Source organism: Daktulosphaira vitifoliae, unplaced genomic scaffold, assembly GCF_025091365.1.
Source record: "Daktulosphaira vitifoliae isolate Bord-2020 unplaced genomic scaffold, ASM2509136v1 Scaffold_4, whole genome shotgun sequence".
Classification (NCBI taxonomy): domain Eukaryota; kingdom Metazoa; phylum Arthropoda; class Insecta; order Hemiptera; family Phylloxeridae; genus Daktulosphaira; species Daktulosphaira vitifoliae.
The window spans coordinates 3,745,997-3,758,681 of NW_026099575.1; the positions used below are offsets into that span (position 1 = coordinate 3,745,997).

Sequence of the window (12,685 nt, forward strand, 5' to 3'; positions counted from 1 at the left end):
TTTTTCTCTTAATATTTTTTAATCGATTAGCATTCTTCTATTACTGCTTCTTAAAGTTTAGAGTTTTTTTGGCAAATTTCTATTGATATTTGCGCTATATTTTCATGATGCCATACATACAAGTTTTTATTAACAATTATTGTTATCAGATCTGTCAAATAAAAGAGCAAGAAAAATGCCGATGATAATTTATGGCCTATTGAATCAGATTACGGTTGTTTTCGGTTAGGCGGTCAACAAAGGAAAAATGGCGGATAAAATTTCCAACCAAATTTTATTTTAAAAAAAAGTTTATTTAAGATATGTATAATAACATACTAAAAGTCCTCATTGATTGGAATTGAGCTTTTTTTTTACAGACTCGCAAAAGTTCAAAAATATGAATTTTTTCAATTTCTTCAAAAAATATTTAACTTACAAAATAAAGCTTCGTACAAAAGTTGTTTAGAAAATAATTTTATATAAAAAAAAGTATCTTTTTTTTCATTTAAACAAATATTTTTTGAGTTACATTTTATTTATATGAGTACTAAAATTTATTTTCCATTTTACGGTTACTTTTTATCATGTTATACATACATTAGACACAATATTATAAATGCATATGTGTGTATGTGTGAGTTTATTTATTTATAGTATCATTAAAGTGTAGTGTATATTAAGATACAACCGATAGAGTAGGTAATTGATTTGACGCTATATTGTTTAAACCCAACCAAACGCTAAATTGTACAATTTCAAATAAAAATTATATTATATCAATTGCCACCGTTATTTCTGGTAATGATAAATATAATTGTCATAAAGCGTATTGGCCTTTGGTCAGGTGCTGGAGCTGGCAAAAATTGTAGTTGCTTGAAAACACGGCGTAAATGTTCTATTATAAGTGAACATTGCAAAGGTCAATGGCGTACAAATTCAAAGATTGTATTTTTTTTGAAGATATATTCTATCAAAATTTTATCCTTGTAACATTTATTTCAATGTTTAAAAAAAAAATGAAGTTAGTACGGTAAGTTTAATTTGATATAATTTTTTTAATTGTCCAAATTTATAGAATTTTTGTATTTTAATTAGTAATATTAGATACAGATTTATATCAGTGTTCACGCCAGGCAGTAGTGCCGCCTCCGTGGTCAGCTGATACCACTGTCGGCCTTATCAGTGGAGCCGGTTCGGTGAACATCGGTCGGCGGCTGCCCGAACACGTTTTTGTTTTTGTGTGTTGTTCGGACTACTATTTTTTTTAACCTCGTCTTTTTTTTTTTCGGTCGGCGGTGCCCCGAGCACATGGTTTTTATGTCGCTCGCTCGGATTATTATTGTGATTAACGTTATTGTTAATTCGGCGGATTCACGCATATTTTCTGCGGTTCGCGTAATACTATGTTAAGTCATCTGATGGACTGGTGGCTGGTCAATTTCTAGTTGGCGAATTTACGGGTACTCTCTGGCGGCCCATTACCGTTACGTTTAAATTGGTCATATGTTGCTGTTCTGGACGTTAAGGAAGTGAACGGCATGGAAAGGTGATCACCGAGCATATTTGCGGACCAGGTCGGATCTATTATTATTAATGTAATTATTGTAACAAATATTGTTAATTGTTATTTAATGTTATTTTAAAGTTGGGGACGCCCAAATTCATTATTATTATAAATCATTATATTATAAGCTGATTGTTATAATATATCATACTTTATTTATTTCCACTGCGTAATTGTGTGAAACATTTTGGTAACCAGAGCGTGGTTTTGATCTACAAAAAGTCAATAGTTTTGTTTTGTTTTTTTTTTTTTTTGAAGGTATTAAAATAATCACTGGTTTTACTTATATTTTGTGAACGGGTTCAGCACATAAATAATTTATTAAATGATTAATTAAGATATAGTTGAATTAACAGCAAAAAATTAGATTGGTTGAATAGTATGTTTTAAAGTTAACATTTTGTTAGTTGATTAATTACTTAATTATTTAATTGCGGCAGCGGCGTTACAGCTTAGTAATAGTATTTACAATTAATTTATACCTTATGTTTACTTAGTACAAAAAAATTAGTAGTTAATTGTAAGTGGGGTTTATTAAAAGGAAAAATTAATTACCTCATTATTGTGGATATATGTGTTGGTTTTGTACGGTTTTAACAACATTATTGAAAGCTTGTTTTCAGTCAGCGGATTAAAATTAATTAGTTTATTTTATTTATAATTTTATTTGCTTTTTCTGGTTTTTTTTTTGTTGCTAATAGAATAATTCATTCTAGTATTTTATATAGCTATTACAAATTTTGTTTTGTTCGGAAAATTTTTGAATATTAGTTAATTAAATTTGCTGTATGTTTGTCGGAAAAATTAATTTTTTTTTAAATAAGTGTGACAAACTGTCAGTAAATTCAATCTGCATCATTGGAGAATGGAGATCGGTTCCACTAATTAGTGATCTCTATCGGTAAAGTTGCAGTCTTACAATTCTCTGATCGGAGTCGGTGGTTTTTACATCGGATGTGAAAACATTTAGTAATCAAGAAATTTTTTGTTGGAAATTATTATTATTTTTCTTTGATTTTTTTTTTTATTTTTATTATTTTATATTAATTTATTAGTGTTCTTCCGTGGTTTTACTTATTTATTTATTATTTTTTTTTTTTTTCTCTTTCTCCTTTGGTTGTTCAGTGAAGAGGTCTATATACTTATTTGGAAACCATGACGGAAAGAACAACACGTGCCAGGGATAAAGCGCTAACTAAGCGGGAAAGTCTGTTAATGAGTATTCGGCATACNGAGAAAGTCTGTTAATGAGTGTTCGGCATACTTATACGTTAGACACGGCAGCAGTAAAAGAGAAAAAGGATGTGGGACAATTTTTAATGATGGCTGCTGACATCGACGCCCTTTGGGAAGCATTTTTAGTTGAAAATGAAGCAGTACTAGACGCTATGATTGAACTTAACGAGTTGGACAAATTTAAGCCTGAATTGGAGCCGGAGATTCGAGCGTTGGTCCGCAGCGTATCAGCTATGAGAGCTGAGGTAGAACAAGATGGCATGGCAGTCAGGAGCAATTCAAATGGTATTCAGGAAGGAATTCAAAACACTGTGGTACCATCTATCGCTTTTCCTCAGGCTTCCACTTTGTCAAATGGCGTTATAAGAGATCCAAAACTTCCAACCATACCGCTACCTAGGTTTGGTGGTAAATTAGATGAATGGTCGGCATTTAGTGGGCGTTTTGAGTCTCAAGTTGTTCAGCACAATGAATTAAATAATGAAGAGAAATATTTCTATTTAATGGGTTGCTTATATGGAGAAGCAGAAGAAATTACAAAGGGTTATCATCTATCGACCAATAGCTTCACTCTTGCTTGGGCGGCATTGGAAGACAGATACAATAAACCGCGTCAATTAGCCAATTCTTTGGTGGAAAGATTGCTTAATATGACACGTGTGGGACAAGAAACGGTTGTTCATCTCAATGAGTTCTTAAAGGTGTTTGAAGATTCCATAGCACTATTACACACTCTTCCTATACCTGACGTGGGTGACTTTGTGTTGTTTACATTAGGAATGAGGTGCTTACCAATAGGTTGTAGAAAAGTTTTTGAATCCGAATGTGGTGGTAGCTTTCCATCGGTCGAGGACTTAATTACATTTGTGAAGGAACGAGCAAGAATCCTGGAAAACGTGGGAATTCAATCAGCAGATAATAAAACCACGGACAATAAATACAAATATGGCAAATTTAATTACAATAAGCAATCATTCACATCCAAAACTGCTCTTATTGCTCGCCAAACTGGTACCAAGGTGAATAATTTGGTTAAATGTTATGTTTGTGATGCCCATCACAATTTACCAGATTGCGATAAATTTAAGTCTTTGACAGTTGCTGAGCGCTTCTCCATTGTTAAGGCTCATCGGTTGTGTTTTATCTGCCTTTCTAGTCAACATTTAGCTTTGAAATGTAAAGCTGCTAAATGTAATAAATGTTCTTTTCGTCATCATTCGCTGCTGCATCGGCTTGCTACAGAAGTACCTTCTCAAGCAGACAACAGTCCTGCCACCCTGATGGGTTCCCTGCCACATACAATGGTGGTGTTAGGCACTGCTCTTGCTCATGCCCGTGATTGTTGGGGTAATTCGCAAATTGTCAGAGTTTTGATTGATTCGGCTTCTCAGATTAGTATCATAACTGCCGGATGTGTAGAGCGTTTGGGACTCAGTCGTACTCGTTGGACCGCTCCTATCTCTGGCTTGTCGGGAGTTAATGTGCCTGGTATAGATGGTGTAGCTCATTGTACTTTAACCCCTCGGCATGCTGATGAGCCGAAATTACAATTTAAGGCATGGATATTACCCAAAATCACAGGAGAAATGCCTCACGGACCGTTGACTCCAGACATTCAGAACAAGTATTCTCATTTAGCATTAGCCGATCCTCAGTTTTATAAGCCAGGTCCCGTGGATATGTTAATCGGAGCAGATTTATTCCCTGCAGTCATGGATGGTAAACGTGTTGTGGTTAACGAAAGGATGCCAACAGCATTCGGCTCGGTGTTTGGTTGGGTTCTTATAGGAGAAGATCGCTCTACAATTACACCAGCAGACCAACAGCTTTCAATGGTATCTTGCTTTCATGTATCCTTGGAGCAATTGATGGGAAGGTTCTGGGCAATAGAGGAACCGGAGGAGGCTCCAATGCAATTTACAGATGAAGGACACTGTGAAGATATTTTTCAAAATGAAGTGGACCGGGCGGAAGATGGAAGATTTATCGTGCCACTACCTTTGAGAAATGGTTATTCGCCTGAGTTATTTGCTGACTCGAAGCAAATAGCTATTAAGAGGTTTCTGCAACTTGAGAATAAGTTATCCCGAGATAAAATGTTAGCCGAACATTATCAGGCCTTTATGCAAGAATATGAAGCACTAAATCACATGTCCGTTGCTAAAGAACCCGGTGTATATTTCATTCCCCACCATGGGGTGTGTAAAATGGTTGAAGATAAATTGAAATTGCGGGTCGTATTCGATGGGTCGGCTCGTGGTGTATCCGGTAAATCACTCAATGATCTTCTGTATCCAGGACCAAAGCTCCAGCAAGATGTAGTAGACGTGTTGATCGGGTTCCGTTCTTATCGAGTTGTTTTTACGGCCGACATTTGTAAAATGTACAGACAGTTCTGGATCCATAAAAAATATCGGCCTCTACAACATATTTTGTGGCGTTCTTCCCCTAAGGAAGAATTAAAAGAATATGAATTAAATACTGTCACTTATGGATTAAACTGCGCCCCTTATTTAGCTTTAAGAGTTCTCAAGGAGATAGCGATGGAGGTTCAGGATGAAGAGCCTGATATAAGTAGAGCTTTGCAAAGCTCCACTTATATGGATGACATCTGTACAGGAGCTCAAACCTTGGAAGAAGCTAAACGTCTACGTGACGCCTTAGTTCATGTGTTGGCAAAGAGTGGTTTAGAGTTGAAGAAATGGTCATCAAATTACAAAGAAGTTTTGGCTGGAATTCCTGTTGAAGACCAATCGGATATGTTGGATATTGCGGTCTCAGACGGAGGAGGCGTAAAAGTACTGGGTATGCGTTGGCTTCCCAGCAATGATGAGTTTAAGTATGACATTATACTTGGTGAGCGTGTGATGACGAAGAGGAGTCTGTTGTCGACCATCGCCCGCTTGTTTGATCCGTTGGGTTTGGTGGCTCCAGTGATCTTCTATGCCAAAAGTATAATGCAAGAAGTGTGGAAATACGATCTACAATGGGACTCTTCCTTGCCATCTAGTATCATGGAGCGTTGGACAATGTTCCTTGACGAATTGGAAGACTTGAAAACCATTCGAATTCCGCGAGTTATTTGTAGTCCCTCGCCAAAGCAGGTAACTTTGTGCGGATTTTGTGATGCGTCCACAAAGGGCTACGCAGCTTTAGTGTATCTGCATTCAGTTGATGATACTGGTAATATAAATGTTCGGTTAATAGGTAGCAAAACTAAGCTATCCCCAATGAAGCCTACCACAGTACCGCGGTTAGAGTTGTGCGCGGCGGTTTTGTTATCCAAGTGGTTGTCGCGTATTCATAAATTATTATCATCGCATATGAACATTGATACACTGTACGCGTGGTCAGATTCAACGGTCGTATTGTCATGGATTAACTTACCACAGGTTTCATTTAAAATATTCGTGTCCAACCGAGTCAAGCAAATTCGTGATTTGTTACCCAATTGTGAATGGCGTTATGTACCTACCTCTATTAATCCGGCCGATTGTGCATCCAGGGGTGTATTGCCCTCAAAATTAAAATCTTCAGTATTGTATTGGAACGGCCCAGATTTTTTGAAGAACGAACCACGGGTTTGGCCGTCGTCTATTCCTGTTATGTCAGCGTCTGAACTGCCAGAGGTCAAAACTAATGCAGTCACGTTAGCGATCGTTGAAAACTCAGAGGTTGAATGGTTTCACCGATTTTCATCTTATACGCGTTTGATTCGAGTTGGAGTGTTATTGCGGCGTTTTATGTCCAAAAGTCGCGGGAGGACTTCTGCGTCGAACTCTTGGCCTCAGAATGAGTTAACAGCATCCTTGTACGCTATTGTAATGCACACACAAAAGATAAGTTTTTCTGCGTTAAAATTGGAGTTGGAAGGAGGACGACGAGTATCATCAAGGTTGTATGCGAGACTTGCACCTTTTATAGATTCACTGGGACTTATTCGAGTCGGAGGCCGTATTAAACATGCGTCACTCGATACCAATCAAAAACACCCATTGTTGTTGTCTAGTCAGTCCCATTTAGCTTTGTTACTGTTCCGGTACTGGCATATTGTAGGTTGTCACTCCGGACCAAAATTTATGATGAATATGGTGGCCCGCCAGTTCTGGATAATTTCTGCACGGAAGGTTGCAAGAAGAGTAATTAAAGAGTGCGTGAAATGTGTTCGATTCGCCGCTGTAAATCCCCAACCTATGATGGCTCAATTACCGGCGGTTCGAGTTCAAGCTAGCCGTCCGTTTTCAAATGTGGGAATTGATTATGCTGGAGCATTTGCCATGAAAGAGCAGCGACTTAGAAAATCACGGGAGTACAAAGTTTATGTGGCCGTTTTCGTGTGTATGACCACCAAGGCGGTCCATTTGGAAGTAGTGTCGGATCTATCCACCCCCGCATTCTTAGCGACATTAGACCGTTTCGTTAGTAGAAGGGGACTACCATCACAAATCTATACGGACTGCGGAACCAATTTTGTTGGAGCAGATAGAATGTTGCAAATAAAACATTGACTACCAAAGTCAAATAATTTTGTTTCCTCGTATAGAGCCCTCTAATACAAAAAATAAGAATTATGTATTAATTATAAAATTTTAAAGGGAGGATTTTTGAAATAGTCACAGTCAGATAGTATCTATACTTGTCCCAACTATGCTACGTCCCCACTGTACTGGATTATTTTTACATAAATTAGAAAATGTTACTTGATAATCTATGAAATAATGTTAGATTAATTTTTTGAGTAACAATGTACTTTAGGTCAAAGAAAATTTGTAGTTAGAATCTGAATAACATGTTTTAATTATTTCTATACTTTTTCATCGGACATTCCAAATTGTATTGATTAACATGCATATTTTACATTTACTATGGAAATGTCCAAAGAATAAAAGTAATAAAAATTGTTAATAATTACATAAAATCTGTGTATATATCAATTATATGGTACGTAGTGGTGACCTTTTTAAATAGCAACACTTTGTGTATAATTTGATAGCATTATAATTATTATGAGTTCCATTTAAAGAATTTTTATACCTAACTGAATATTTTTTATTAAATGTTTAGATGGGATTCATATACTAATAATAGGATATACAACACGGAAACATAGTTATATTAATATAGCAAAAAAAAAAAAAAATTATAGAATTAAAAGAACTATCTTATATAGAAGGTTCAACTGTATATAATAGTTCTATCAATTATATAAGTTGTCGATATATTTATAATAACTGTATAGTTTTTTTCCGTGGAATGGTTGAGTGATTTATATGCATTTCATAATATTTTTATTTTCACTTTACTCTTATTAGTTTTCATAGACACCCATAAGTTTGATATTAATAAAATTTGCTATAAAATCAATAAAAAAACATGTTTCTAAAAAAAGTGTTGATTTATTTAGTATTTATTATTAAAAATATTGAAATTTCTATGACACAATTAAGACTAATAGTGAGTAAAGAACCAAAAATTATTTCCAAAATGAGATGAAATATAATTACCTGGCCATAAATTATTTAAATTTATTCAATGAAATGTTTCTTGAATAATTTTAATATTTTATTTCTATATTTCATTTTTAAGAGAAAATTATAGTTGGGAAAAACAGTTTTTTTAGTTTTTCCTAAACATGGACCAATAATATTCTTCGTTTATTACAATGTATTAAGTTTATATAATGTGTAACCATAATTTTTTCGAACTGGTTGGCCATGAGGTTATATAAGATTTTTCAATTTTTATTTCCTTGTAAAGATAATATAACTTTTAACATATTAGTTTTATTTTATTTTGAAAAAGAAATAATGACTTTTAAAGTAACAGAATAACTAAATATTATTCTATTTAAACGAGGGGCCATATTGGTTAGATATCAAAGAATACCAAAGTTGTGCCTCAGACATTGACTACTCAATTAAATTTAATTTGTTTCCACGTAAAGCCACCAAATATTCTCAATTCTTATTTGGCAATATCACATTAAAGCAGCCCTTAGACGATTCACTTAGTGTGAGTAATATTAATAAAATAAATATATTTTCAAATTTTATTTTAGCTAAACACATATTAAACACCTATTAAATATTATGTATTTTAGATTAATATGTTAGCAGGAAAACACGATTCTTTTGGTCAATGGAAAGAAATTTCTTTAGTAAATGTAAAAAATGCATGTTTTTCAATGAAATCTGGAATGTTTGGAGAGAAAACATGGAAATATGTTGTTGATGTTTTTCAAATTCCAACTATAAATTGTCCTTGGCCTGTGGTACAAATAAAAATATCTATAACAGATTATACAATTTTTTCATTTTATTTAAAATTTTCAAAATTATTTTTATGCTTTTATTAAAATAATTTAGTCGAGACATAAATTAAATTATTCTAATTTTTTAGGTGGAAAAAATATAGCACATTGAATTTTAATAAACCTATAATAATTTATAACTTATAGTAATGCACAAATAATAATGTATATCACGCTTAAATAGTCATAATCAGTAAAAAAAATGAAGCAATACTACTTGGCGTCTTTCATTAATTTTCAGGGACATTATATTTCAAAAGGATTTGATACGGGTTCATTTAAAGATAGTAATTTACCAAAACAGTTTATTTATGGAAAGTATTCTATTCAGGTAGTTTTACTTGACAAAAAAAAAAAAATAATCAGTTGCACAAAAATTTCAGCAGAATTAAAACCATATTCTTAATGTTGTTTTCAACACATTTTTGAAATCAAAGTACTAGCAAATTTTTTGTTACGTTAAAGATATAATAAGTAGTTGATAGAATAATTAAAAATATACTCTATTTAGTTATAATTGATTATTATGATAATGTAATATATTGTATTGTGTGTAATTCTTACTTAGTATAGTCTATGTGATACTCTTTATTCATAGTAAATACATCTTTACTCATAAACAGCATATTTTTAAAAAATATTCATAGTTATACATCTAAATTCCTTAAAGATCTTGTTTTTCAAAAATCAACTTTTTTATGTTAAGCCGTGGAACGGTGATTCAATCTATACTTTATACTTATTTTGATTAATAATAAACGCAATAATTATGGTTATTATGTCCGTGCGTGATCTCATGCGTTACGTTACTGTTGTTACTTATCAGAAAACTATTCGGTATCTTTATTGCTGTTTAATATTATAAAATTTCTTTGAAAAACCGCGCTTGTACAAATGATTTAAGTAGAGTATTGCAGAATGTTAATTGGTAGTGAGATGCGCGACATTCTGAAACCATCAGTTATGTCCGTCTCCAGTCTTTTATTATCTGAAATGATGACATAATGTTAGATAATTTATGATAAGTTTGACATAGAAATAATGATATACAGGGTGTAAATCTTTCGAACCATAGTAATATATGAGTGAGTATCCTGGTAAAATGTAAAATAGGACCTCTTTTTTTTTTTTTTTCCAAAATTGAAGGAATATTGGTATAACCCCCCCGAATTTCTCTAAAACTAAAAATAAATCTTACGACGATATTTTCCGCAAAATTCTCATACAAATTGAGTGGTGTATTTTACGTAAAACTCTGAATTTTTCTGACATTTTGAAAAAAATGATAAAAATTCAGTGGTCAATTCGTAGATAGCAAACGAGAAAAGTCAGATAACAAATTGTTAAATATAAAAGTTATAGGTAATTTAATATTATTTAATTTTATGTAAAAAAAAATGAAAATCGGTTAAATGCAATTAAAGATATTTAGAATATAATAAAAACACTTTTTCGCGGCACACGAAAAACGCTTATTTCGCAATAACTCAAAAACTATTCTACTTTTTGTATTTTGGACTTCATTTTCGGACTCAGTGGACGATTTTATATAGAAAATGACTATCATAAATCATAGGTCAATTTTGTTGTAAACTAGTGTTATATATGCATCACCAATATAATATAAAATCAAGCATTTATATAAATCACAAAAATATATGTATAGCATGACAGGTGGTCTTGTAACACGCCTGCCATGTTGAGGGACCTATATAAAAAATAGGGACACCTACAAAAAAAAACTCTCGCTTCACGTACTTATGGTACGGCACTAAAAAAAAAATTCTGGCTCCAAATATTAGCTAAAAATTAAACATTACCAGCCATGAAGGGCTAAAGAAACTGGAGGCAGGTTTAGCCAATGCCAACAAACGAAAAAAATACATTATAAACCACAGTAGCGAACACTCACGAAAAATATATATAAAAACTTCGATGTTGCAGCGCACCAACAACACAAAACAGACTCACGCTACGGACGAAAATTAACCCACAGCCAGTTCCGACAATGGCCAATTTTCGACAAAACGTCCGGCGGTTCGTTGGGGACATTATGGCTAGCCTTTAGAGTAGGGGTCAAAAAAAAATTAAATACCCAGTGCCGGAAACTATTAAGAACAATTCGAATCAAGTATGTGTTTGGCATTGCAAATGACGTTCAAAATAGGAAAGGAGCGGGGTGAGTGTACACACAAATGTCGACCATGAACCTGTCTCAAGTAGTACTCAGCTGACTATCTCGCACGCGCTCAAACAAATTATAACACCTTATTATAATTATTTAAATAATAAATGCCGTCGTAACACGCATTCGGCTCAACCAAGATAAGTTAGAACACACACATATATATATATATATAAATAGACAAACAAAATAATCAGATACTCTTCTTTACGTTACACAATAAACTTATAATTTTAAACTAATTGATATTTTTATACATGTGTAGTTAGAATAGTACGGTCGAGAAATATCTAGTGACAAAAATAGTTATACCCGTGTCTCTCGATCAGTTTATATTTTAAAAATGTTATAAAAATATAGGTATTTGGAGAGGATTATACACCCATGGACTCCTGTTCATCGAAATCTACCTCTTAACACCATAAGATTTTTTTCTATAATTTATTAAAAATGTACCAAAATCAAAACTATCTTACTTTATAATAAAAAAAATCTATGAATAAAAAATAGATAGCATAATTGTTCCTATACTTAGTTTATGAGGCATATCTTTGGAACTGGATTACCTAAATATGTATATTGTCGATTTTGTTATGTACTTAAAGACTTTCGATTCCGTAATAAATTTTTAGTAGTAAAAAAACAAAATTAAAAACCTATCGTACAATAGTTGTACAATAACAGACAAGAGTTTAAAAATGATATATAATTACGTATGCATATAGTATAGCGATAATAATCTACAAAATAATATTTCATAATATTTGAATCTAAAAACGAAATTCAATGGAAGCATAGTTAGACGATTTAGTATTTTAAATTAAATTCATATATTTTCTGTACCTTACACAAATTGAATTTCTATTCACCGAAAAACGTTTCCTACTTTTTGATTGTCATTTTCAAATATATAGTAGGAAATTAATTTCAATAAACGCGTAAAATATGATGGTAAAAAGAGTATTAATATTATTACTATTAATTTTTGAAAATATGAAATCTATTAAGACACAATTAAAATTAATGGTGAGTATAAAAAATAATTCGATTTTTTATAAAACTGGATCAGTTTGTATGCTATGGTCAGACATGCATTGAGCTCAATTTTTAGATCGATAAAATGGGATATTTTGTTTACTTAATATACAGTAGACAAAAAATATAAAAACGGTCTTAAAATATTTTATTTAAGTAAATTTATAATTACGGTAAAAGTATTACTTTTAATTACATAGTATTTATTACGTTTTAATTTATTGCCATTTGACGATTAAAAACGAAAACATTTAGACTGAAAATGTTAACTATACTGATATTTTTATTTTGACGTGTATAAATTAATTTTCTTACACATTTTCAAAAAATAATTATTTATGCTGTACCTGTAGATTAAAATTAATATATAAAC

General features: G+C 32.5%; 3 protein-coding genes across 5 annotated transcripts in view; all 3 read left to right on the forward strand.

Moving 5' to 3' along the window:
* The first annotated feature begins 1,237 nt into the window (after positions 1-1,237).
* The window catches only part of LOC126903875 (uncharacterized), a 39,686-nt gene continuing 28,238 nt past the window's right edge, over positions 1,238-12,685 (forward strand). The window contains exon 1 of one of the 3 annotated variants that reach the window (XM_050682409.1): positions 1,238-1,577. Coding sequence is in view for 1 of the 3 variants with exons in the window: in XM_050682408.1 (XP_050538365.1) it covers positions 12,271-12,303 (33 nt within the window). In the remaining 2 variants the exon portion in view is untranslated. Of the gene's footprint in view, positions 1,578-12,242; positions 12,304-12,685 lie in introns of those variants that run through there. The other 2 variants (XM_050682410.1, XM_050682408.1) reach the window with 2 other exon arrangements.
* On the forward strand, positions 2,794-7,290 carry LOC126903928 (uncharacterized). Its single transcript, XM_050682503.1, has one exon. It carries the CDS (start codon positions 2,794-2,796, stop codon positions 7,288-7,290), a length of 4,497 nt encoding a protein of 1,498 aa, XP_050538460.1.
* Positions 8,645-9,549, forward strand: LOC126903878 (uncharacterized). Its single transcript, XM_050682414.1, has 3 exons — positions 8,645-8,794; positions 8,883-9,053; positions 9,334-9,549. Exons 2-3 carry the CDS (start codon positions 8,889-8,891, stop codon positions 9,496-9,498), a joined length of 330 nt encoding a protein of 109 aa, XP_050538371.1. The 5' UTR covers positions 8,645-8,794; positions 8,883-8,888; the 3' UTR covers positions 9,499-9,549.